The sequence below is a fragment of the Falco biarmicus genome, chromosome 4, assembly GCF_023638135.1.
Source record: "Falco biarmicus isolate bFalBia1 chromosome 4, bFalBia1.pri, whole genome shotgun sequence".
Lineage (NCBI taxonomy): Eukaryota > Metazoa > Chordata > Aves > Falconiformes > Falconidae > Falco > Falco biarmicus.
Genome location: NC_079291.1, coordinates 88159484 through 88187420, shown reverse-complemented (window position 1 = coordinate 88187420; position 27937 = coordinate 88159484). Strand labels below are relative to the sequence as shown.

General features: G+C 48.7%; 1 protein-coding gene across 4 annotated transcripts; it reads right to left on the bottom strand.

The window, feature by feature from the left end:
- Window positions 1–41: 41 nt before the first annotated feature.
- IL21R (interleukin 21 receptor) lies at window positions 42–27808 on the bottom strand. Of its 4 annotated transcripts, XM_056334079.1 has the most exons (10): window positions 21549–27808; window positions 17479–17578; window positions 12499–12573; window positions 9352–9457; window positions 8675–8871; window positions 7138–7289; window positions 6559–6736; window positions 5290–5386; window positions 4437–4518; window positions 42–1389 (listed from the first exon to the last, which is right to left on the bottom strand). In XM_056334079.1, the coding sequence occupies exons 3-10, from the start codon at window positions 12551–12553 to the stop codon at window positions 496–498; spliced, it is 1761 nt and encodes a 586-aa protein (XP_056190054.1). In that variant the 5' UTR covers window positions 12554–12573; window positions 17479–17578; window positions 21549–27808; the 3' UTR covers window positions 42–495. The 4 variants fall into 4 exon arrangements, with proteins under 4 accessions (XP_056190054.1, XP_056190053.1, XP_056190055.1 ...); XM_056334078.1 differs by lacking the exon at window positions 17479–17578; XM_056334080.1 differs by lacking the exon at window positions 21549–27808 and having other exon boundaries at window positions 5290–5383; window positions 17479–21022.
- Between the last annotated feature and the right edge of the window lie 129 nt (window positions 27809–27937).

Here is a 27937-nt window from a genome sequence, read left to right as displayed (position 1 = left end):
AAGAGCCAAAGACATTAGTAGGAAAAGTAACACCACCTGTGTTGCTTGGAAAGCATAGGGGAACTTTAATGTAACAAACATGCTTGCCACAGGTTATGCTTCTAAGACTCCACGTACACCCAAAATCTCAAGTCATGTGAGAATACCAGGGAAAATAATTTAAAGTTTTGTACTCTTTATAAGGTTGCTGTCAAAAAATTTGCACATCTACATAAGCCAAAGGGTAATTTTCAAGGTACAGTTGCTTTTTCTGCTATTATAAAGGGTTTGACCTAAAATTCTAAAAAAAAAAAAGCCAGTCATGCATCAAGTTTGAAACATTAACAGGATAACTGGCAATAGAAGTAGGCATATATTTCTATGGACCTAACAGTCTTCAGTTGTATGCAATAAGGCTTACATAAAATAAACTGTTTCTCTCTTGAATTTTGCTAACACTCCACTTCTGGCGCAGTATGGAAAAGGTCCTACACTCTGCAAGGCAACATCAAGTCCTTAGTTTGTCTGTGTCCCACTGACAGGGCTGTCAGAGCGACAGGAGACCCACTGCTTGACGTAGCTCCGTGGAAAGTCTTCCCCCTCCCGCTCAAGAGGACTGTTTTGCTCAAATTCACAGTCAACTGGACTCCCGCAGTCCGAGTCCACAAAGCCACTGTCAATAGTGTCCAAATCTACGCAGATCATCGGGTAACTATCACCGGGCCTTGCAATGTGAGGGAAGAAGTCATAGGAGCCTTCACTGTAGGAAACACTCTCACCATCAGGAGAAGGTAGGGAACCTGCGTTTTCCAAATCCCACTGATCAGGCTGCAAGCAAAGTGCTTCTAGGATGCTCCCCACCCCTCCTTCCAAAGCCCCTTCTACTTGCTGGTGGGCTGGGACACTTGCACTCCCCAGGTGGTCTGTGGACACAGAGCCTGAAGCAAGTATTCTGTCCTGCATGCTCAGGTCAGCCAGGTGCAAGCCACTGGATGTCCTTCTGTCTTCATCGTCAACGTTAACCCTGGGGTAACCAGTTTCTCCAGCACTGTTATCTTCCTCACCGGTATGCTCATGTCCTCTGTACACACGGTTACAGTTGCACGGGCAGTTACAAGGTGTAAATTCATCAGCCACAGTCACAGTGTCAATGGACAAGTGCCCGTATGACTGGTCCTGAGTCACACTGCTACTGTTCGTGCTAGACAGCAGGGACTGGCTATCCTGACCCGGGGTAGTTAGGCAAGACACACAGGGCTTGCAAGGCAGATCTTTTTTCAGCTCGCGCAGCTCCTCCTGTGAGGTACTGTTGGAAGGATGCACGGTGTAAACTTCTAGGACCTCTGGAAGGACTATTCCCCATTCAAAGAAATTGAGGGTCATTTTTGTGTGTGAGGCACCAACCCACTTCTGCATAAAAGGACGGAGGGAGAGAGAGATTAGTACAATCAGGTTCTATCATTGCTATCATTAAGGCTCCACAGAAATGACCAAAGTTCTCATGCTTTTAGAGGCAAAGTCAAACTCTGACTCCTCCAAAACAGCAGGGTATGAGATGCTGCTATTACCAGACACAGGCAGCTGCAGCAGAACTGACTCAAAATAATTGAAAATAATTAGCTTTGAGGGGTTTGCATGGCTTTGCAGGTTTCTTTATGCTGCAAAGAATGCCAGTGCCCACAGCAGCACTCCTTCGTGCATCAGTCTGAGGTCCCAGCCCAAGACACCAAGGGTCCCTGCTCTCTTGTCTTGGACACTGCTTCTCCGGGGGAGAAGCTGATTGTCCTTCCTTATGTGCTGCATCTCCAGCCAACACACAGATAGCCCTGCTCCATCACATACCTCAGTTCCCTGGGATTCTGTATGCCTTGCCCCATACCAGCCTTTTCTCTCACAGTGACAAGAAGGAAGCAGGGGGGTAGGCAGGGGATGGGAACCTCCAAAAGCTGTAGCCACTGCCTGCTGCAGATAACACTCGCTCAGGTGATTAGGGAGTGCCGCATACTGAATCTTGCCTTTCTGTGTCACCAGTAGTATTACATTCTGCCCTGTGCCATGCATTATCTCTAGATCACAAGCCTTGTGCATTCAGCCATATCTGCAAGTAAAGGCATCTCTGACCTAAGAGCAATGTAAAAGTTTCTGTTCTTTTTGAAGAAGTCACTGAATCAGACACCCAGATCACAGAAAACTTTAGGCATGTGCCACTAAGGAATGCCAGTAAGTCCTACCAGAGGATTCTATAGCCCAGCAGCTGGACACAGCACAGGCTCAAGACTTGGTTCTGCTCCCTGTCTGACACTTGCCTAACAGCTGGGCTGTGCCAAGGCTCTTCTAAGTGCACCACTTTCTCCTGCATATAAAATAGGTAACAATGCTGAGCTTCATAAACAGTGTGAAGGCTTCTGACAGAGTGCTTCATGAGAGCTGGGTGTTGCCACAGCCTTAATCTTATCAGCCTCCTGCCCCAAAATGCACTCACCATAACTAGACATGAGCAAAGTATTTGGGAAACGAACAACTTGACACAGCTTATTACCCTCTGACACAGAGCATGGAAAAATCTTAATTACAGCAGGAAGCAGCAAGTATATTTTAATTTATTTTTAAACTAAGCTACAAAGAACTTATTAAAGCCCTAATGGACAGAAAGACACCTAAAGGGCAAAAGACTATTTGAAGAAACAGCAGGAAATCCCTTTCTTAGAACTGAGCAGGCAGACTATTTCCTACTCCCTCTTGACTGCTCTTTGCAAACTCCCACCCAACATGAATCTAAAGACACATGTACACACAAGCGTAAACAACTTTCCTCTGCTTTCCCTTCACTTTTTATGTCTTAACTTTTCCTCTAACATTTTCACTGCTTCCTACCCAGTCCAGGACTGTTGTCTGCAGAGCATTACTATTGCAATTTGCTGACCATTTGTCACAGACATAACCTAACCACTTGCTTCGATGCAGTTGAACGGGCCCTACATCAATCACTTTCTTGCTAGCCAAAAATGACGAGCCTGTTCACATGCTAGTGATGTCACTGCATCCTCTTGACACCCCTTGCCTCGGCTTCTTGTGCTGTGGCTGTGTGGGCAACTGCTGCTTTGATCTGCAAATTTTTTTAAGAAATAACTTGGCTTTAGCAGCTGAGGCTCATTCCCTTCCCAGCAGCACTGAACAACCTAACTAGAAATGAGCAGGAACGTAACTCCCACAGACCAGAGAACCCCATGGCCTCACCCTGAGAGCGGCATGGCTCTCGGCACGCAGGCTGCTTTCACTTCCACTATCAGCACTAGCCCGTGACTCTCAGGAATTCCCACACCGAGTCCACATGGTCCTGGTTCCTTTGCCTGAGAGCAACCACTGCCACCTGTCTCACAAGGGGATTCAAGCACCCCTCTGGTGCAGATATGGCAAGCCATAATAGGGCTGAAAGACGAACACAGGAAGGAAGAGACGCTCAGTGCAGGCGTCAGCTTGAATGGCATCCATCCAAGACTGCTTGCTTAACCTCACTGCAAATGTCAGCCATGCAGCAGTGGGAAAGTACAGGAAGATCATTAGGGCCCAGATGGTGTCCCTCTCCCAGAGAGTCAAAGAAAAAGCAGAAACAAAAAGCAGACACTGAAGTGTCTCTGACCAGTGCTGCTGTAACACCAGGAACTTGTTCAGCAAGAGGCAGTGATGTCTGCACCAACATGCCAGCACATTTACAATTTGATAACGGTGTTGTGAGATGCTCTTCAGCTTAATACAACCATTATTTATGGATGCTCAACGTTCTTTTGTATCCTGAGAAATCCAGCACACTCTGCAGTCTTTGCAAACCATTTTGCCACATGAGCAAGCTTGGCTGGTGTTAAGTGAGAAGAGAATTTGGGAGGGCTAGGCAGTTAATCAAAGACACTTCCTTCCTAGGGAAGCACAGTACTATCACACAGCACTTATTTGCCCCCAAAGCTCCATCCATCTGTCCAGGACGATATGCACAGCTATCATCTGTATGAGTGACTCTTCAGAGAGGACTACAAGCCTTAATGTTGAGCTTGTGTCAATGCAGAGGCTGGAGTGGGAAATCTGGCTCTATAACGAAGTCTACTCCACGGCCTTGATGGCAACATGGGACTGGAGCTTTGGAAAAATCCCAGTTACTGTTCTGGTATCCCTTTGTCCACTGCCTTCAGGTTCCCAGGCTTCACAGATCACATATGAGCTCAGCTCACCCACTGAGACAGCACCTACAGGCAATACGCAGCACAGATGTGACATAAAGGCCTTTGTGGCACAGAATAGACACTGGGGAGTTCTGGTCCTTATATCTGGAGCTGTCTGGAATTCCCTTGAGATAGATTCCCCCTCCCACTGCACTAACGAGAATCCCTTGTCCAGGACAGCATGACGGGCCCTTTAGTTTAACTTGGTCATGTGCTCCACTTGCTCGTGTAGCCCATTTATACCTTGAAATCTCCATTATGTACCAGGTAAAGAGGTTTGAAAAAGGGAGCAGGGTCTGGGATGCAAGTCATCTTCTTCCATAAGCTGGAGGAGAAAAGAGAAAGGCTTTGGGGTTAAGCGCACATTACAGATGCAAAGCAAGGCATCTCCAGATCCAATTCAGGCAGCTGAAATCACCTGCCCAGCCTCGCTGGCCTCTCAAATTAGCAAGGAGCTGAGGATCCAAGGATGCCTTGTGCTGTCAGAGCTGTCTGATGGCCTTTCTTGTGAGCCTCGCTGGAGGTGGGGCCACAGCCCTCAGGACTTGTGTGCACAATATTCACACTAAGGAAAGGGATTCTAATTTTTTCCTTCCTGGAAAAGCACCAAGTGCTGGAAGTGCATTTTCCCCTAAGGGCCAGAATGCTGCCCTGTGCACTTCTGTGGATGAGGGGTGCACCAGCCCCGTTGCTGCACCAGCCTGGCGTGCTCCTCTGTGAAAGGAGACAAGCCCCCAGCCAGTGTAGAGGGGCCTGTGCCAGCTTTGGAAAGGGGCAGGCCATCCCTGGCTACTCCTCCCATGTGGCAACTGCAGAGCCAGGACCAGGAGAACAGCCCAAGGAGGCTGGGTGGCCCCTGCTCAGTCCCCAGATGCCATTGCCTTGTCCGAGCCAGCTGAGCGGCAGCAGAACCCCAGAGAAGAGCAAGGTGCTCTTGGCAGTGCCCCAGCTGGAGACCATGCTTTGGTGGCCCTCACAGGCCCACAGCTGGGTCTGTGTATGGATACACAAGTTGCAAAGAAGGGTGCATGCGAACATCCCATCTGTAGCAAGACAGAATAGAAGCATTTTCTCCAGCTTCCTGAAGCATTCTTACCTCCGCTGTTTGGCCAGAAAGGTTGTGATTGAGACAGTGATCGCCACGACAACACCAAACAGCAGCATCCATCCCATGCTTGCTGTCTGTGTCACTGCTGGAGAAAGAGACAAGGTCATTCAGGCTCACCTCGCATTTCTATCCGGGTCAATAAGCAAGAAATGGTGAGAAGGTACCCTCAATTTCTACCCCAGACTTTCTCCTGGGGACACTGAGACTGTCACCTGGGGCCCAGCACTGCAGACATGAGGTCTGAATGAGGACGCTTGGAGAAGACTGAATCAATGAAAGGAGCAGCACATCAGCTGCCCTTATGGGCTGGCTGTACCACAGACTGACAGCCAACGTGCTTGGGGCAAGACAGCTCCCTGACACAGACCCCTGGTGTTTCTGACTCCTGGTTTAGGGACACCTCCACAGATGAGCCGTGAAGTGAAAAGAGAGTGCAGCTGGCCAGAGATGTGTGAAGAAAAGGTGTTGATTACATGAGCGCTTGTTGGCTGCTCTCTGCCTGTGGTGGAAGGGAGCACCTTCGAGACCTGGAACTCAGATAACCATTAGCGAATGGAGCCTGACCCTGTGGCCACAGCACCACATAATACTTCAGTTTGGGCTGCAGATCAGCGAGAGCAGGGAAGTTCAGCACATGCTGCTAACATTGACCACAGTCATCCCGTCCTGCTCTCTTTGAAAAAAAGACTCCCTATTTTCATGACCTCTGTTCCATCATGACAAGCACGGGTGCATGTTTGTGCACAAGGTACTGTGCACTCCCTGTGGAGTGGGAGTGGTGGCTACCAAACCTGATGCCCATGCCCAGCATGGCCAGCCATCAGAACCCAGACACGGAATGTAGCCCTCAGAGCAGCATCCCCACCCCCTCAGCTGAAGGCAATACTAAACCCCAGTAGTGGAGGCACCTTTACTGCATCTTCCCCATTTCTGAAAGCTACAAGCAGGACCCTGGACACTGCGAAGGAAGCTAGAGGCTGCACGCCTGCTGAGGCACCCAAACCTATAGCCACCCCACCAGATCCTCCTCCCGTGACCCGTGCCGTACAGTGGCCTTTGCAGCACAGTGAGAAGGTCAATACAGACAGCACCTGTCAGCCCAGGCCTGGGACTACATACTCCGTAAGCAAGCCAAACATGCCTGCCTTCACTAGACTATTTAGAATTTGTGCTAATTAATTAGATTTGAATAGAGTTCTAGAAGCATTCTCTGACATCAGACCAACTGAAAGGGCAAGGAGAGCTGGTAGCAAGTACCGGCAGGGCTGGTTTTCAGTGTCAGTGGAGGACTCCATTCACTCCAAAACCCATGGTAGCCAGTGTCTTCTCGGGGTCTGGCTCTCACTTGGAACTCATACTCAGTGTTCGCCTGGAATTCCCAAGGCAGGATCACCAGTGTCCGTTTGTCTTCATGGACAGCTTTAGTCTTCTGAGTCTGTGAATGATTAAACACCAGACACTCAGGGCTGGAGTGACTACCCTCACTGCTGCACAGTGAGGAGCCCTGCAAAGTAATCGCCTCTGCTTTCATGCTGTTTCTGCGAGGCCATGCTCTGGCTGGTCAGTAACTGCACCGGGCCCTGGGGATCCTTCCCTGCAGGGCAGTATGAGAAGCAAAGGAACTACCAGCCTTCCCTGCAGGATCTAGCATTTCTCCAAACAGCTTCTGCTTCTCAATTCTTGTTTCACTTTTGCCTGTTTTTAGTCCAGGCAAGCAAAGAGACACCTTTTCTAAGCCACAAAACCCCTTCTTTTCCCCAGCGCTCCTGTTCTGGTTATGCTGGCCTCCTCTTTGCTAGCACATCCTACTTGATGATAAACTGACATCTCACTCACCTCCCAGGTGTCGGTCCTTCTCTTGTAACGCAGCTGATATTCCAGCTCTTCATTCAAAAAGTAGAAAGGAGAGTTCTGGTAGATTGTTTCCCAAGAAATATTGTAACCTTCTGAGAACACAGCAGTCAGATTGAACGGGGGCTGTGGTTTGACTGGAAGACAGGATGGTGTTACCCTTCATGACGTTACTGCACACAAGAGGTGGCCCAGCACGGTACTAGCAATGCAGAGTGAGTAGAGAGCAAAGCTGCCCTGGCAGGGGTGGGCCCTCCTGTGTAGGAATGTCCACAGCATTCCTGCCTCTCAGACCGAGCAGTCCTGAGCCGTGCACAGAACCTCACACCTCAGCAGCACAGCGAAGTCAGGCCCACATTTCTCTGAATGTGCCTTCTGCCTGTCTCTGAACCTCCTCATCACCTAAGAAGCAGGAGAAGATAGCACAAGGGGCTAATACCTCCTGGGAGATGTGAAGAGTAGAGCACCTTGTTCTTTTCATGGCATAGGAGGACGTGTGTAGTCACGGTCACTTCCACAGTTGGGGAAATACCCCTCAGTGTTAACAAAGACACAGAAAAAGCTGAGGCTAGTGGACGCTACATAAATCCAGTGCAAAACCCTGTGTTGTAAGCGCCTAAAAGGCAGGCTGCTGTGTCCCCTGAAGGGTGTTTTCTTATATCAAGAAGCAGTAATGCCCGAACTCCAGTGCTAGTCTGCAGGGTCCGTCAGTGAGCTATGATGCCTCTGCATCTCTGCAAGGGGACATCTGGAAGACATGCAAAGCACCACTACCCAATGTATAGTCTGTCAGGGGGGCAAGGGGCTTTCTTGAAACATTATGGCATTTGTCAAAAAGATGACACTAATTTCAGAAGAATCAGAAAGCAGAATTTCAGAAGTAGAAAAATACTTTTTCATACACCTACATGGTACCTGTGTGCTGGGCTAACCATCCCTTTTCTTCAGTTTGCTGCACAACTCAGAACGCACCCGCGTTCCACCAAGTCAGCTATATGATTGCACTCAGCCTTCCTGTCATGCAGGAGAAATGGTTAGGAATTGCCCCAGAACAGGGAACTGCCACCTCCATTGTGTCTGGAACACCTTGCACCACCCACAACAATGTCATGTTGGTTTAGGCAATCACTGCAAGAGCCTCCTGGGACTGCTGTGAGTACATTTGTGGCATTTGCAATTAAAGCAATTCCTCCTGCCCTTTAGATTCTAGCCAAGAACAAACACTTGCATAGGGGAGGCATGAGACTGGCCTAAGGTGTAAATTTATCACCTACTGCTTCATGGGGAAAAGGAATTTCCCCACAAAAAGGCTGGGGCCAAGTGAGCTCTAAGCTCAGCCTCAAGCAGAAATGTTTCTGTCATTTACAATGGCAACAATACAGCACAGTGCTCTGTGCAGAGGGGTGCACACCAAACACAGCACCCCACCACCAGCTGCCACGCTCACTCCTTGCCCGGGCTATCCTAACAGACAGACATAAGGTTGGACAGTATTTACCAAATCCACCAGTTTTGTACTTACTGTTCTCTGCCATAAAAAAGCCTTTGGAAATCATGCGTTGCCTATCAGCTGTCTCTGTAGCATCCACCTGCACCTTTGTATCTGCCGGGAGTTCAGTCATGTCCACAGTGCACATGTACTGGGTGTGACTGCTGTTCCTAGACAACTGCAGGAGACTGCAGGCAGCCACAGTATTTTCTGGATCTTCCTCGGGAACCCTAAACCCACCAAAACAAACAAACAAGTCCACATCTATCACATGCTGTAGTTGGACTAATCTGTGGCTGAACCACCAGGCACAGAAATTAATAAGAAAGAGAGGCAACATGTTCAAATAAAAAATTATCTTTGAACTTTGACATACGGGGTTTTTTCCTGCTATTTGCTCAGCTTAGCATCTTTGAGAGAAGCAGGAAAGGTACGCTGAAGTGTCTGTAGGAAGGAAAGGTGCTCCCCAGGGCCGTGCAGCCCACCTGAACCCACTACCTTGCTGGGGCACAACAGCAGCCAGGAGAGGCTTGGACAAGCTGCATGAGCCCTGCCAGCAGGCACGAGTGAAACTCCATCATTAATAGCAACAAGGGACAAGGTATTCCCAGGGCGGGTGAGAAAACAATGCTGAGGGAGCCAGGGTGTGTAGCGGGCCATGGACACGGGAACCAGGGATCCTTTGCTGAGGGAAACCTGCTGAGACGTACCATGTTGCAGTGAGGTTAAACAAACTGGCACCCAAGTCATTCCTCAGGATGCAGGACAGGGTCTGTACATAGTCCACAAAACAAGTGAGGTTTTCACAACGCGTAGCTGTAGGTTTGAAAAGAGAAAACACAGTATCAATCTCCAGCGCGCCAAAATACCAGGCAATGCCCAAACTGTGGCTGGATTTTCAAATTTATCTCTGTCCCCTCTTACACAGTCACTACAGCAGAGTGATGTATTATTTCTGCAAGAGTCATAGTTTGCGTAGCACATAAAAGAGGCATGATTACCCCATCAGAAACAGTAGCATATTTATACATTTCAATGATACCATTTCCTAAGCTGAGTACTGTTCTTTGTGAGTCTAGTTTTCACTTTACGACATCTATGTGGCACTTTGTGCATTTAAAAAAGTGGTATTTTAGTAATTTCTTTACCATTCCCTCTGCTTATTATTTTCTACAGCTGATATCTGCAGCATCAACACTTTTCATGTCCAGCTCCAGAGGCTCAGAATATGCTTTTCATGGAATTTTGGCAAAAAAAAAAAAAAAAAAAAAAAATGTAGTTACTATAATTTCCATAAATCATCCTGATACCAAAATGACAGGCACAATTTATTAATTGCTTAAACTGAAACAGACTTCTAAGGAGAACTTGAGAGGCAATTGTAGAATTTACATTTGTGGGTCTGAAAATCAGCTAATTTGAAAGTGATCACAAAGCAGCATTTACGCTCTTCTAATGGTCCTGCAGGAGCGCTGATCACATATCAGTATCTGGTATGTGCTGCACAAAAGCACTGTTGTTCTGTGCATAACACACACAAGTTATCCCCCTGGATTTCAAGGCAGGGAAGACAGCAGTGGAGCCAGAAACGCCTGCATTGGCGAGTCCTCTCCTGACAGCATCTTGGGCTGACCAGAGCCACCGCTACTGCACCAGGAAAAACTGAGGGGGAAAGGCAGGCCTGTAGGAGATGCAGCGTGCCATGCTGCTGCAAACAATGCGTACTGCAGTGACTATTCATCTCTTTACGTGTACGTATACAATTGTCATCGTCGAGGGGAAGATCTCAGGGTTGTTACATCCATGCTCAGATCAAGCATGGGTCATCCCCTACTACTGCCCCCAGCCTGACAGGCACACACTAGTTCACAGCCATCAGGCACCCAAACCCTGTGATGCTAACCACCACGTTGTGAGTTCACCTCCCTTTGTCATTCTGCCGCTTGTCTGGTTAGAGAAGCTGCACTCCCTGCTTCCTACCTTCCCTTTGCTGAACGTACTTGGTGTTATGAAGAGTTGTTTGCATAAGATAAAAGCAGGCCTGTGTGATGTGCTCAACAACCGCTGTGCCTGATTATTTACAGTTAAAGCCAAACGTCGATGCAGAGAACAACCATCACCATGGAATGCAGGCAGTGTAAGTACTGATGGACCAGAAACACCTGTTCTGCTGTCCAGATCAAATGACAGTCCTCACAAACAAGTTGCCTCTTTGTTTACAGTTACAGGGTACAACAGGCATGTCCCATGGAGGGTGCCACCTTATTCCAGGCCAGAGTAAGTTCAAAGGAAAATGAAGTCCAACTTTTGCCACTGAGTTCACTCATCACAAAAGTTTCTTCCTTGGCCTGTTGCACCAGAGCACAGGCTGCCCTCCCTGTGTGAGTGCTGGGCAACACTCAAGTTTGCATACCAGACCCCCGCAGGGTCAGGATGGCAACAGAAGAAATTTGGGGATGCTTGCGATGGGCTGGCCCCAAGGGTGTACACAGGCTTTATTAAACTGTAAGTGATTCAAATTATGTCGTTGTCACTTTGTTTCATTTTGACTTTTTTGTTTCACACTGACTTCAGAATTTTGTTCTACAGTTTTCATGAAGTTTTAACTTTTCATTTTGAGCCCTCAGTAGGCTCCTCTGGGAGCCCTCAGTAGGCTCCTCTGGGAGCCCTGGTACAAGCATGGTTTGTTCCAGTGTCCTGAACAACATACTTTTTCTCCCTTAGCCTAACTTTCCTCTCCTACAAAAAATTGCTTTCCTTTAGAGAGCGCAGCAAGTACCGATAAGCTAAGAAGTATCCCTAATTAGCATTCTTCTACACTGTTATGTCGATCAGTCAAATGGACTGCTCTTCCTAGCTAGCTGGTAAGCTGCAAGTGGGCAGCTTTGGGCAAGAATCTGTTAACAAAGTTAAGAAGAGGACAGTTTTTTACTGGGAAGGGAATAATTAATTGTCCTAAGCCCCGTTAGATCTAGGATGATTTGTCCATCCTTGGCAGCTTCAGAAACAAAAATCAAATACTACTAACAGTAAGATTTAGTTTGGTCCACACTGAAATTAGTACAGGGTAATTCCCTGGCTTGTGTTACACAAAATTCACACCAGACATCACAATGATCCTGTACAGCAGGAAGACACAACTCTGAATTGTTCTTTGCTGCTATTTAGGTTTGGAGCAGGTCCAATGCTCTGCCTAGAAGCAGCATGCAAAACGCTAAACTTGCACCTGTTCTTTGTAGACACTGTTGTCAATGTCTTTTTCTGTCCAGCTGACCTGTTCAGAAAGTCAGCTCTGAGTCAGCTGCAGCTTGCACAGTGGCTTGGAACCAGCAGGAACGGGGGAGTGATGGCACAGCACAGAGCTGCACTAAAGGGCTCCACTGTCCCTGGCTGTCCTGCCAACAGTGGCCATAAGACCTGGGGATATCCTGGTCTTGGCCACCACAACCTTCCCTATGGCAAAGGTGGGGTGGTCTTTTTTAGGGGGTGAGGGGTTGGGGAGGAAATCCTACTATAATGTCAATGAGAGACATTTCAATGCAAGGCAGGCACTGCCTCTGCACCCTCCCCACTGGTGCTGCTCCCTGGAGTGGTATGCAGTCTGGGTGAGCTCTGCCCACCTGCGTTATCTTCTTGCATCTGCAGAGCCTGATGCATCTGCGGAGCCAGATGCATCTGCATCCTGCCCGTGGAGCCTCTGCCATAACTTATTATCCCATGGAACCCTCTCCCCTGGTACCCCATCTCGTGCTTGCTGTCCCATGGCAGCCTCGTGCCATGCACATCTCAGCCTGTGCCAATGGCCACCAAGACAAATCATGTGGGTGTACGGCAGGAAGGGATATATGGGAACTTACTGCACTGGAATAAAAGGAAGAAGGAAATACTCTGGAGCCACAGTTTGTTCCTCATGTTGGTTCAGACTGGATGCCCTGGGGAAAAAAAAAAAAAAAGCCAAACAAACAACAAAACCCACCTTAAAAGGAACCCAAAAAACCAACTAAAAGTTCAGCTCAGCCACCTACTCATGTGTTGAAGGCTGAGGTGGAATCAATCTTGCTTTCATTTAAATATCTAAAAGTAAAGTGCCTAATTTAGGCAAGTCATCTCAGCTACTCCCACGGGCTAAGGGAGGGGATGACCAACAGCCCTGCCAGCTGGCCATGAACCAGGCCAGTGAAATCTCTACTCCTTTCCAGTGGCATGTGCACAGAGAAAGCAGAAAAGTGGCTGCAGCCTCAGTCTATCCATGCAACAGGAAGGCACTTGGGTTAAGTACAAACCCATTTTTTCTTCATTGGTTTCCTGCAACTAGAAATGGCTTGCAACTAGGAGAAGTGACATTGCTGCGGCTTGAACATCTGTACAGTGAATTAGTCAAATACAGTCTGACTGTCACTGTGGGTCTGTATGAGTAAGGCTTGTGAGAACTCATTGATTTGGCCTACCCATGGTCAAACAAGCATGGAGCATCTAGTTAAGCAACTCCAGGAAGGCACACCAGACGAAAAAATAACAGCCTCCCATGTGGCAGAGAAGAGAGTGTACAGCACTCACTTCAGGGGAAGGCTCTCATGATGCAGTTTGGTGAAGAGAACCTACAGGAAAGTCTTCAGAGAAGAGGACAGTGGAATGTTTACAACAATATGAGGAAACAGCATCACATACAAATGATTGCTCAGCCCACAGCATCTGCTCCAAGACCAGATCCTCAAGCCACACAACACAGTAAGGCTGTGTTTTCACAGTATTTAACATTTACAGAAACACACAGATGTCCACAGAAAGACTTAAAATGAGGTCACTGCAGAGTACTGGCTGTTGATACCCAGTACAGATTTCAGCACTGTTTTCTCAAGCTACTCTGAAATGGGCTAGGCTGCCCGGGAACAAGACTTTGGAGAAGCAACCTGCATTGGTTTTGGGACTTGTTTCTGTTGGCAGCAAGTTGCAAGGATGCACAGACAGCAGGGAAGGCCCACGTGCCACACAGAGCAGCAACACTGCCAGTGATTGGACACACAAGAGTGTCTCTGCAGAGCCCGAGCTCTGCAAAAACCCCTGCACTAGATGGCACAGAGGCATCTCTGAAAGTTGTATAGGTGAAGACTGGGCAGCATGCTGCAGCCACCAAAAGATACCCAGAACTCCTGGCAGGACCTGGTGCAGATATTGAATTGTTTGGGTTGGAAGGCACCTTTAAGTGGACTAATCTAGTCCAACTGCCCTGCAATGAGCAGGGGCATCTTCAGCCAGATCAGGTTGCTCAGAGCCCTGTCCAACCTCCAGGGATGGGGTATGGAACACCTACCTCTCTGAGCAACCTATTCCAGTGTTTCACCACCTTCATAAAAAAATTCTTCCTCATACCTAGTCTGAATCTACCCTCTGTTAGTTTAAAACCATTACCCCTTGTCCTATCACAACAGGCCCTACTAAAAAGCCTGTCCCCATCTTTCTTATAAGCCCCCTTTAGGTACTGGAAGCTCCTCCAAGGTCTCCCCAGATACTTCTCTGCTCCAGGTTGAGCCACCCCAACTCTCTCAGCCTTTCCTCATAGGAGATATGCTCCAGCCCTCTGTCATCTTCATGGCCTCCTTTGGACTCACTCCAACAGGTCCATGTCTTTCCTGTACTGAGGGCCCCAGAGCTGGATGCAGTACTCCAGGTGGAGTCTCACCAGAGTGGAGCAGAGGGGCAGAATCACCACCCTTGACCTGCTGGCCACGCTTCTAGTGATGCAGCCCAGGATACGGTTGGCTTTCTGTGCTGCAAGTGCACATTGTCCATGTCCAGCTTTTCATCCACCAGCATCCCAAGTCCTTCCCTGCAGGGCTGCTCTCAATTCCTTCATCCCCCAGCCTATCTTGATACTGGTGGTTGCCCCGACCTGGGTGCAGGACCCAGGTCCTGGGGTGCCTGTGCCTCCTCTGCCACCACCAGCAACAAACATCCAGTCACTCAGCAGACAGAATGCCAGTGAGGCCTCTCCCACATGGGGAGTATTTGTGCTATTTGAAAATTTCCCAGGCTTACTCAAATAATGAAAGCAAAATAAATTTAGCAGCCACCAAAAAGCCCCTGCAGCTCCATGTGAGCTCAGAGACTTGCTCTCAAGGCACCACAGTATCCAGATGAGATCAGCAAGGCTCGCTCAGGAGGTGCTACAAACACCTCATGGCTGCAGCACCTCAGCCCTGCGGTGGGAGCAGCCATGCTGCTGCTGCCCCTCCTTTCCTGCCAATCTTTCCCTGCAGACGCAGTGCATGTTGCAGCTCAACGAGCCCCAGGCATTCTGCTACTCTCCCTCACACTACTGCGAGTGGCAGGACAGAAATTCTCTTTCCCCTCACTCCAGCCCTTCTTTCTGCATCATACGCTTCCTTGAGGAAGCAGCTTTTCTTGACCCCTCTGCTCCCAGTTCTCCAAGTTTTCTCTGTATGCTAACCGTCATCATTACCACTCCTGGTGGTGCAGTTCCTGATTCCCAAGACACAGTCCACTGTCCAACCCCACCTTGTGCTCCCACTTGTCCTTCCACGGCTCTTCTCCAAATTCTCACTCCTTTGAGGAAGGGACCTGACACCCTGCCAACCGAACTCTGCTCACCCAACTTCACACCAAGACTGACTGCGCCATGGAAACAGATGTCCTCGAGACGGGCAGGCTCCCGACGCTGCATTTGCTCATGACTTCCTAGCATCAAGGGCCCTGTTCCTTGCAGCACATTTAACAGAAGAGCTATGCTGAATGAACTGGCCACTGGGTCCTACAGGTCACTCGTCCTGGGGACATGATTCATGCTTTTTGAAATCGTCCTTCTCCCTGTGAAGTACTGAGAATGTATTGTCTCTGGGCTTAGAATATCCAGGGGTCCCCCAGCTCAGGATGCCAGCGACCTGCCCTGTTGCTGCCTGTTCCCACCCTGAGAGAGCACACAGTCCCCAGGGTGGCTGCTGTCCTTCCTCAGGCCCCCCTGCCCTGGCACCAGCTGTAGCCCCTGCACACGCTCCGGGCTGCGGGGCGGGTGGTGCCATCAGCACCGTGCTCTGCTGCAGAAGCACTGCGGTCACGCTCCACTGTTGGCCACCCTGTAAGGCCAAGAAAGGAGACTCGCTGCCTCTTCTTCAGCAAAGGAAGGGCTGGGCCCTCAGAGAGCTCTGAAGACCGACTGGCAGTGCCCCCACCGTTTCATGTTCACGGTATTTCTGTAGCTCCCTCACTTTTACCCCCATTCATGCCTAAATGGACAGAGCAATGCAAGGAAAGTCTTTGCTGCTTTTAGCTACTGGACTGTGGTTTCGTTAAAGTGCCTTCCCTAGTCGCCTTCCTCTGCTCAGAGGATAGTACCATCAATTCAAAGGGACAGAAAGATTGAACAGGGAAAGGTCAAGCTTGGGTAGTAGCTCATCGGGAAGACGCCTCATGGAGATTTCAGAGGCTGCCATTACACACTGGAGAAAGGTTAACATAACAAGATTGTGATCTAGAAGGAAGTTTCCTGAATAACAGCACAGTAGCAAAAATAAGATAGAAAAGTAGTAGGATCTGCTAACTTAGGTGAAGCAAGGAGACAATACTTCCTCACTTGGGACTCCACTGTCCCACCTCTTACCCCTGCCAGTGCCCACTGATCACTCCAACACTTATCTCCTTCACTTCTTATGCAGTTCTCCTACCTCAGGTGGTGGGGAAGGACTGCTACCTCTGCGAGCACAGAGAAAGCGTCAGTATGATGTGTGTCTGACCGGGCTGTGCTCCAGGACATCACAACAAGACATGGATGTGCATGCAGAAGAACTGGGAATGATACAGCTCTGCAGCAGTGTCTCCATGGTCTTTGATGACTAGAAGAACTCATAGCTTCAGAGAGATGTATAGCAGCCCCTGTTCTGAAACTTCCTCCAATCAGGCCCTCCACAAGCCTCAATCCCAGTGTATGATTAAGACCCCCTACCTTTCCTGCATCTCTCCATCTGTTGCACCCTTCTCATTGGCTTCCACCTGTCAGCACCCTGCTCCTGTGATTGCTCACTTGGAGGGAAGAATGGCAGTGGGCAATGAGCAGAGGCAGGAACTTATTCCCTGTCTGGCATTAGAAAAATCCTTTCTACTACCTCGTTCAATTTCTGTCTGTGAAACGGGGACTCTGAGACAGCTTCGGGCATACTTGAAACACAGTTACTTAATTCTTATAAAAGTCCAAGCATTGTGCAGCTGCTAGGCACCACTGCTGCAAACCCTGTAGTATCCTAGGGAACAGCGTATGATGGCACAGTAATGAAGTGGATTAGCCATTCACATAGACATGCACATGAAAATGATGCTACAAGGTTTTAATACACCAGAGAATAGGAAATAGGACCAATAGAGACACAGACGTTTATGAAGATTATTTTTGTTAAGGATCCGGAAATATGGTGCTATAAGCTGCCAAAGATGGATGTGGTCTAAGCTAAACTTTCACACACACATGCCCCCACCCCCACCCCCTAATTAAGAACTCAGTTTAAATTTAAAAAATTCTGGTATTTCCAAGCATGAGAAAATAAATGTCATAGCTACACCCAAGCAAAAAAGAGCGGAAGTCCCTCACTCCACCAGTTACATGCAAAACCAAGCCGCCTTCTTGAAAAAAATTCATCATCAATGTACACTGCCATCTAATCACAAAGCTAAAGCAACAGGGAGACGGGATTCTCTAGCTGCCCAGTAGAGGCCAATAGCAATGACAGCAGGGGCACATGGGCCACATCAGCTATAAGAAATATTTAGTCACAGCTATGAAGCAGTAACAAACTGGCAGCAGGGAAAGTTGGTGGAAACATTGGCATTACCTTGCTCTGTCCTTTCAGCTGTGCTTTTCAGCCCTCCAACACTTCTATGGCTGGCCTGTTTAAATCATTGCTGTGACTGCAGACACTGCATGAACAGGAGCTGGAAAGCAGGTGGGTCTCATCAGCACTGAGTAAGAGTAAAGCCTGCTTGTGCACAGTGAAGGGCTGTAGCGTATTGGAATACACAGTGATAAATGGGGGTTGACGTCACCACTGTATCGGTATTACTGTGCTGATAGAAGGATGTGGTGAGCAGAGGAGGCAATGACTTCGGGTCCAAACACCCACACAACATTTATTACTGTATTGCTCTGCTCTCTTACTTTCATGCGAGAAAAAAGTGGGAGAGACAATAAAAACTCACAAGCCTCAGCTCTAAAAGGTCATAGCGAGGCTGGTGGAGTTAGAGCCTTGCAGTGGGGAGACATCAGTGTCAAGGCAATAAATGGTTAAGCCTAACTATATAGTTCAGTGTGTACCACATCAGAGACAGTCAAGTACCACTGTGCTCTGCTTCCCCTGGCCCCCAGAATGGCCCTCGGGACCAGGGCAACAGCACCAGCCTCGGCCTGCAGGCAGGGAGGTGGTCTGGCTCCACAGAGGGACTCACCCCTACCCTGAGCTCACACCTGCAGCTTGTGTCTGTGCCGGGGCTCCGCAGATCGCAAGGCTGATGCCAAGGGAGGGTAGGTCATCTCACCTCCATGTACCTTACAAGGGGCTGCAAGGAGCCCAGAGCATGCTCCTTGTGCTCCTGGGCAAGAGGGAAAGGACCAGCACGATGGAGGGGACTTGGCACACCCAGTATGGCGTGGTGGTGGGAGGGAAAAGAACAAGGAGCTGGAATAACCCACAGAGATGGCAGCAGTGAAGCGGGCACAAAGCAGCTGGGTGCAGGAAGGTGAGCTGTGTTCAGCCCCGAGACCTGCTGAGCTGCAGAGCCCACTGCCCCTACCCCCTGCACCGCAAGAGGAGGGGCAGGGTCTCGGCACAGCACAGCATCACCCAGCTGCGGCCGCACAGCCTGCAGCAGCCAGCCCCGACCCAACCTCAGGGCTCCTCAGGCAGCTGTAAGGGAAATTACAGGTAGGGTAGAGTCACAGCTGGTCAGTCCAAGTACAATACGTTTTTACCGTAGTTATAGAACAAAATATATCTCGCCTTTCATGTAGGCAAGGACAATCACAGGCCACAGAGAGCATAAGACTGTCAGAAGATGCTCAGGACAGAAGGTCCCAGCTCCATATTCAGCAGTAGCAGCTGTCTGTCTGTCATGTACTGATAAGATATTTAAAAAAAAATAATCATGAGCTTACTGCTTCCAGTATACATAACATCTGTTTGAAAAGGAGAAATCCAGACTTAAAAGGCTGCTGATCCCAGTCTAGAGCAATGAATACGCAGCCATGGGGAAAAGGGAGCAGCTCCAACTTCTGTGCTGGTATGCAGACAGAAACAAGGCGAGGTGTCGATATGTCAGGGGATGTTCCCAGGAGGTTGCCAGATTTTTTACAAAACATGCCAGATTTTTTATAAAAGGCTGTACGTATTCTGGGCCATAAAGCAGGCCAGCAGGTCTAAATCAAAACTATTAAAAAAGCTAACGTGGGATTCAGTTAATATACAACAAAAGGATAGTAACAGAGAACAACTGCAGGCTAAGCAGCTATACAGAAAACAGTGCAACAAGCAATTTTTCATTTTTAATGAGTTAAGTTTGAGAAGAACATGCATTTAGGCGCAATATGTTTAAATTTATAAAGCAGTTGGTCTTAGAGTACCACCAGTAATCTTGCTTTAAAAATTAGCTCTGTTATATCAAATGCGTATTATCACGTTTTTAAAGTAGTGTAGCTCATGCCTGCCAGACTACCACTCTTTGGACCGATCACACATGCTGCTCCTTCCCTCCTTCCTCTGCACAAATAATGGTGCTAGCACACCTTGCAGAGCCCTGAGTAACTATGGAGCAAAAGCTACACCGCTGGCCTGGCCTGCTACCCTCACAAAAGATATTACAACTCCCTGGGAAATGTCTAGCTTAGCTGCTCAGCCTAACAGACCCTGTGCTGTCCCACACCGCACCCAACAGTGACAACCTCCACAACCCACAAGAAGCATCAGCTCAGACAAGTATTTTCAGGAAGCTTGGGCCTGGCACCGTGCCTGTAAGTTGTCCACAAAGTGTGCGGAAGGAAGAGCTAGTCTCTCTCAGAGACTGCTCCAAACACGGTGAGGAATGGCTGTTGGGCCAACGGGATCTTCTCCATGCACGTTACAGCAGTGCACAACCAGCACAGGGCCATCCCAGTTACCAGCCACTACCTGGCAAGTGTGGTCCAGAGCTGCCTGCCCCGGCCTCGATGGTCCAAAACATCCGTTTTTCGAGGGTGAGTCAGGGGCATGGAGGCGTTTACTGTACAGAGACAAGGAATGCGAGGTAGGACTGAAGGTCGGTAACAAGCTCCAAGAGAGGGCAGCAGTGGCAGTCAGAGCTCCTAAGATACTTAATTCTAATTGAAGAAAGTTTATCCTGCGCTGACTGACAGAATTCAGGTGTGTACACTTGCTGTGACGCTCGCTGTTGGCGAATCCAAGGGAAGCATTCAGGGCCTGACAGAAGGCTGGGACAGCTCATTATGCATTGATGTGTGGAGACTCAGTAATTGACTCTCTTCTGTCACCTAGCACTGTGCCTACGCATGCGCGTATGCAAAACTGTGCGAGTGCTGCAATGGGAAGAGCCACAAGTAGTCTTGTCCCTGCAGAGCAAATGCTTAACATACTCCCAGCTCGTCAGTCCTGGGAAGGCCAGCGCAGTGTGACCCACCAGTTCTCTCTTGGGGACTGAGAGGGACCGTGCCCACCACACATAGTTTGGGAAGAGCCGTGATGTAGGACACACATGCAGGATCTCTAGCACCCCTGACACTCATTGCCACCTGGAGCACACTACGTAGATACACCTGCATGGAGCCAAGCAAGGTGGGTTCAGCATGCAGTGACCCCCCCAACAGCACAGAGCTCTACAGCTACTCTGTGCTGTGTGGGGCACCGACTCCTCCACACCCAAGATTCCCTGGCACTTCAGGGCAGCTGAATTCAGCCCCCAAGGAAAAGCACTTGGAGACCCGAGGCAGTTCCACTGACATGGATTTACATTGATTAGAGGTAAGAGGCAACTACTTTCATCCAGATATAATCTCAGCCCAGCCTGCAGTGGCAACATTCACCAAGCAGCAAGTGTAACAAGCACACCAGGGAAGGCTTGGTACATTCTGCTAAGGTTACTGATGATCCAAATGCATTTTTCCATGACTGGAAGAAGGGCTATATCTGTATTTATTTATCAGTAAGAATAAAGACACACAGAGGAAATAACAATTGGAGCTGAAAATTCCTTTCTCTAGAAGAGAGAATTGGTGACATTTGCAGTTATCAAGTTCATGATGTGGGGGAAAAAACCCCACAAAAACAGTACGACCTCTGTATTTTCTTCCTGTCACAATGGAATTAAAACAATATTCTCAGCATCGTTAAAGATACAGACCTGGTATAACGCTAGGGTCAAAGGCATCTTTACTGGCTGGTGACATATAGGAAGAAGATAATCATACGTTACAATAAGTAATGAGTAAAAAATGGCAAAGGAACAGCTGAGACACAAGTAAGTGTTCTGCTGGAAGGGAAAGCAATAGAAGAAACCACCTCAAAGCTCAGGAAATGGGGTAAAATATGAATGAGCCAGGCAGAAAGCCAAGGTGTTAGTCAGCAAAGCAGGTGGCTGAAAAATAACAAAGCCCACCAGGCTGGCAGCCTGTGAGCTGACACAGGGTGCTGCGGAGGGAGTTCAGTGCTTTTGGTCTGGGAAATACTGAGTGCCAGCCACAGAGACCCCAGCACCCTGCCCTCCTGCCTCCCTTTCCCCTTTGCTAGTTATCTCTTTGTAGCAAGCAACAATGGGCTCAGCCTCTTGCTTTCCCTGATACACCTCAAGTCTGAACCCATTCTTAATGAATGCTGCAGCAGGAGGACATCACATTGGCTCCCACCAGAGGAAAAGGGCTTACCTTCACAGAGCTGTGACTGTGTATGTCTTGCTCACATGGAGGGGACCGCACAGAGGCTCGTATCTTCTCTTAGGAAATCACCAGACACACGCTGGTAAACAGAAACAGGAATGACTGTGCTTCTGAACTCACCCTGCCAATCTGGAACAGAAACCTACAGCTCTCCTCAGGCTCAAACCCACCAACCTCATCTGCACCATGCAAAACATGCCCTGAGCATCTCCCCACATGCCTCACTGCACTGTATACATCCAGCCCATAGGAAAGCACACTCCTCCCCAAGACAGCCTCCACATAGCCCTCCTCTGAGAGCCTAGACCTCTTTGGATAGCCCGTGGGCAGTACTCTCCCTCCGTGTCTGTCAGAGCCCTGCCTCACAGCTGCGTTCCTGCAGCTTCACAAACTAAGCATCAGCCTTTTCTTGTCTCTTCAGCTGATGCGCCTCATCCTCCCCTACCACAGCCATTCTCAAACTGGTCCCAGGTCACATCTTTTGCATTTACACTTCCAAAGAGCACTGACTGTGCACAGTCAGCAAGCACAGCGCTCACCTCAGCCAGCAGTGCTGACAGAACTCCCTGCTCCTTTCATGCAGGTTGGCAGAAACCCACCCACTTCGAGCCAACATCCATCAGCTGGTCCTCAGATCTCTGCTCGCAGGGATGCACCGACACCAGAGCTCTGCTGCTGGCATACAGCTATTTATGGCAAGACCCTCACCCGAGTCTCCTAGATCTTTTGTTTTACCACAGCTGTCAATGATCACCACATCCCATCCCTGCTACCAGGCCACAAGTTTTCCAGCAGGCCTTCCACACCTGGTGCTGGGTGCCGCAACTGAGTGGGCCTTGGACAGCTTCTGGCATCTCTAGTAGGGTGAGAAACATGCTAGCCGTTTTCAGTCTCTGACTGTGGATGCAGTTTCAAAGCAAAAGCTAACAGCTTGCACCGCATGCTGCTTCCACGTGGCAAGCAGGGAGCTGCAGGAGATGACTGCATGGCAGACCGAAGACCCCAGCAGCATTGCTGGCTCCATCCCAGACCTACAGGACACAAAGTCCTACCACAGTTAGTGGCTTCTCATGTCACTAGCAGGGATGTACTGTGTCTTCAGGAGAAAAGGCAGGATGGACAAACAAGCAAAAGTTATGAGAAGCACCTTGCAATATCATGGGGCTTATTAACAGTGCTGGGGATAAACAGGATTTTCATGGAAACAGATTGCTCCAAAGTAACCAATGTTTTCAAAAATTCAAAATACATTTCTGCATAGAGAAACGAAAAAGTTTTACAAGACTTTCTTGGGACAGTCCAAGTTTTGTGAAGCTGTGGCTTTCCTGATACTGGTAAGAGTTCATTGTAAGGTGGCAGAAGGCAGGAACTTTTTTTTGAGGCTAAAAAGGCCAAAACATGGGGTTATTAGCTCCAGTAGAGCACAGGGACTAATGCAATGAAATTGTGTCACATCAGTGTATCTGCATCCAAATCAGCACTGGTAAATATTTACAGCACTCAGCAACAAGAGGAGGAGTCTGAAGGTCGTTCCTACAAAATGTAGGGGCCGGGGGATTCCATGCTCCACGGTGGCTTTGGTTGTGGTGTGAGGCTCATGCTCAAATGAGGAAGCTGCCTGCATCTTTGGTTGCCTTCTGTGACCAGCCCTACAGAGCATGGTTTCCACACTCCTTATCCTGTCACTGTGCATGTGCAGAAGTTGGGAAGTGATGTGCCCAAGCAGCAAGAAGTTAAAACAGCAGGTAATGCACAAGATAGAGACAACACGGACAGCAGCTGAATGTGTTGGTCCTTTACACTGGGGAGCGCAGCTGGAGGTTTTTAAGACAAGTCACAAGAACAGCAAAGGGGGCCTAGCCAGAAGAGGGAGGAACCCCTGATGCTTCTGTCAGGTTAGCAAACAGATGGTGTCTGTCACAGGGGCCCAGCACAGCACAGAATGAGGCCACGGAATAGGTAGCACATGCTCAACTATGGGTTGAGCCTTTGTGGAGGAAACAAGGCACTTGATGGCTCCGTGGCCTCCCTCGGGTTGTGCCAGAGCATCCTACATGCCTGTGGAGTGCCTCAGCTAGGCAGTGGGGGAGCAGACCACCCAGCAATGAACTGCCCTACATGACCTTCAGGCCCAGAGCCTGCCAGACACATGCACTGGCCAGTGAATGCATGGCATGAGCCTGCCTGAGCAGCTCCCCGAGGCCTCTGCTGGCTGCTCACCCAGGGCCAAGAGCATGAACTTCATGGCCAACCACGGCCAGTGCAGACCTGGTTCTCACAGCAACTCTTTGGAGCATGAAGAGCCAGGGACTGGTTACAACCCCGAGCCAGTTGTGGAAATTCTACCCCAAGAAGGCAGTCCCACGCTTTCTCACCCTGTTATATATCTTGCTGCTGTGTGGGTGGCTCACTGCAAGTGAAACCAGCAGTGGCTGAGCTGGGGAAAAGCAGCCAAACTCAGACTCTTCAGCTTATGGCAAATTCCCCATGTCTAAGAGCTGGGTAAACAGCAGCAAGTAGGAAAGTCCCAGTGATGCATAAAGGCACTGACTCTGTAACCTTCAAGCAGAGGACAAACACCATGCTGCCGTGAGCGCCCTGCTCTTACACCATGGAGCACAGCCAGGACCATGGGAGCGGCTGGTCCATCACTGAACTGGGAGAGGAGCTCCTTCAGGCACCTGCCACACTCCATGGACTGGGGCAGGTCTAGCACAGTCATCGCTCTATCAAAGACAGGCTGCAGGTCACAGGCTGGTACCGCACCAACCTCTGCCATTAGTTCCCCCTCTGCATTCAGAATACAGAACTTAAAAGTCTCCTACACAGACGGTCAGAGTTTTATAGGAAGTATTTGGCTAAGAGTAAAAGAAGAAAACAGCTGCTCCTCCCCTTTAGGCAGCTAAATATGCCACAAGTCAGTTCCTCACTCTTCACCCAGGGCTGCAGCCAGTTTTTCTTCTCTTTCATCTTGCAGTCTTGCTGGAGGGACAGAGGTGGCTATGTGGAAATTTCCATGTTGTAGAAAGCCACAGAAGGGACATGATGCAAGCAGGACAGCACAAGGGACAAACAGAACCAAGCACCTTTGGCCAGAGTACTGCAGAGGTGTAAAGTTCCTCTCAACATTGCTTTCTCAGCTTGTCAAAGGAATGAGAAGTCACAACTTAACAAACCAGTGGTGCTGCTGATGGCTGTTACTAGGTGCTTTGGGAAAACACACCAAGGCATCGCAATTTAGTAAGGTTTAGCTTTAAGTGTGTTAGCAAGGTACCTAGTAAGTGCCCTCCTCCTCATTTGGCTATTTTTGTCCTTTGCTTTGGGAGCAATCTGCTTTGAGAGACCATAGTCCTGCAGGCTGTCAGCCAGTTCATGCTGAGCTGTTGCTTGGCTTCTGACCTTGTCACCACAGTTTAGTCAGAGGGGCCACGAGGGCTGTGCCATGGCTGCAGCATCCGATGAAAAGCTGACGGCATGACATGGCTGCCTTAGTCATAACAACGTGGTAAAAAAATAAAAATTCCGGGTAATGTGCAATTGTGATACATCACCATGTGGGAGCCTGGGGCAGACCTGATACTCAGCAATCTGCAGAGGTGGAAATGGTATACGTATGTGTGTGCATATGTGCATGCACACGCCTGCACACTGCATGGGCACAACCCCCTGAGAACTGGTCAAAACCACCTGTTCTTTGTGAAAGCAACTGTATACAAAATTACACACTGGAAGCCCCTCTGTCAGAGCTGGAACACAAACTGCACAAATCATGCTCCCTAAGGAGTTACCTACAGAAAAGCCATGGCTAGGAGAAAGCCAGCTGTCCTCACAGTCTCTGTTCACTATGGAGTTTTGTCACATAATTCCATGGTCAGAGGTAAACACTAGGGACCAGGGTTTTGGAAGTCACAACCCCTCCATTTGGTTCCTTCACCCTTTGTTCCTTTGGCCATGTTGCTGTTAGAATGCAACACCTAAAAGAACTTGTTTTCTTAGATAAAGTTTGTAGCTCGTGATTGATATGCACTTGGACATCCTAGCACCCTGCCTCAACAATGCAGGGCTGCAAAGAAAGATGTAGAGACAAGTTATTTAAAAAGCCGACTCCTCCTTCCCCCTAAATTAACTTGTCCCTACCCACAAGAACTTGACGCCACATCCCTCAAGCTCCTGTTCCATACTAGTCTCACCCTCGTCTCATGGTTATTGTTAGTTTTCCACAGGTAATGACAAACCTCGTACCTGATAGGCTTTTGCTGTTCCACACGTGCATATTTCCAAGGTGCCAACACTGTTCAGGAAGAGAAAGAAAAAACCAGCAAGGCTGTGGCGTTCCCTGCAAAGCAAAATCAGTGTATCACAACTACCTTCTCCTGAACTAGGAATACACCCGCTTTTCTCAGGAACCCATTTCACTCAGTGAGTCAGGTTGCCAATACCTGGTAGGCAGCCAGGTGAGAAAGATGTGGAGGCAGAGTGAACAAGCAGTAAGTGGCACTGTAACTAAGCTAAAACCTGGCACAAGCCTCCACTTGCACTGCAGTCTTACAAAACAAACTGAAAGACACTGAAAATACACTTACTACAATCAGTAATTCTCTGTCCTGGTAGGAGCCCTCTGCTAGCTAAAAGGATACACTTGGCAGGTCCCAGCCTTCAGGAATGAAGTTCCCCTCTCAGGAGGGGAAGCACCTTTGCAAGCCCAGGCTGGGGCCGGCACACCTGGCTGGCAGTCCTGGAGCCAGCCCACAATCAGAACTCCCGCACACTCCGGGCAGATCATCATCTTAGGCCAGAAACCTGTCATGTGAAACCTACCTGTGTTTTATAGTCTGGCAACAGCTACGGACAGTAAAAGTGGAGGACGGAACGTGACCCTAGCTCCCACTGCAGTCATACATCACGCCTGTCACAGGGCAGGGGGAGAGCTGGCCAGCCGCCCAGCCAGCCCTGGTGTGTATCGCCAGTTCTGGTTATGCAAAGGCATAGGAACAGGGGTCCTCTTTCTCAAAGAGTTGCAGTTTGATTTCACCAGAGAAATACTGGAAGAAGAGAAGGGGAAGAATACCCATGCACAGCCAGCTGGCCAACAGAAGCAAGCAGACAGGAGGGCATAGCTGCATAGAAGAAACAAAGCCAGAGGAAGGCAGAATGAAGCTGGGGCTCAGCAGAGAAGTGCTGCAGCAAATAGCTTTCCAATCCGGCCTGAGCAGACCTCTCCAGACTGGCTGCTCCAGCCAAGTGCAAGCCTTCCAGGAGGATTTCACAGAGCACAAGAGAAAGTGCAAGAAGCAGAAGGGGAAGAAAGCATCACTGATGTCCCCTGCACGTCCCTTCACAGCCCCATTACTACTACAGTAAACAGCGAGTAACCCATTCCGGGTAGCTGCAATAACTAGGTGTGTGATTTTGCTTAAACTTCACTTTGGATTTAGGGAAGTGAGTCAGCTTACTCATAAGGCAGACTATGGCCTCTGTGCATCTTCCTGTTCCACCATTTCAGTGTGGGTTTGGTTGATGGGTCTTGAAAAGCCTCTTCGCCTGTCTGCCTCACAGCCCTCCCACTTCACCGAATCTGTGCTGATGTTAACTACAGCAGTGACTGTCCTCATGCAAAGAATGAGTATTTCTGATAGAATTCAACCTCACCTGACTGAAAATAAAATTCAAATTAATATTTTCATTAAAAACAAATAAATAACATGTTCATCAGCACCTTACTACAAACAGTGAATCTAACCACCTTAGTGAGCAAGCTACAAACCAGTGCCTATACAAATGTAAACTACCACATTTTGAATACAGACACTTCACTGCAAGTCTCCTTCCAGGGCTTATATACCTTTTTACCAATGCAAAATTGATGCATAGATACCGCTACCACTTGGCCAACCTGAACTTTGATGAGATCTGCAGTACAAAAATTCTTACTGACAAAACACTTTAGACCAGTTTCTGCGCTTAGCACCATTGTTTCTTTCCTTATGAATGGCATTGCAAATAAGGTTTTTGAAATAATGAGAACATGCATAAAGTTCCTTAACAGTTCTTAACTATTTTGTGCCACTGCCAGCATACTAGGGTGTTATTTACTGTACCAAAATAGAAGATAATGCCCTAGAAAAGTTCAGACTCACGAGTAAAACTTTTGGAACAATTATCCAACAAGAAGTATATGCTGCCTTAAAGCTACAGGCATAATTCCCATTCTGACTGCACAAGAACCTGAGAAAATGCTCCATCACTTTAGGGAGGCTGACCATAAACTGTACAAACTTCCTGGGAAAACACTACTTAGAAATGCCTGGTTCCATTTACAGTTGTAGAAGTATGGAGTAACTCTGCTTGCTTCTACGTAATAAGAAACTAATAATCAG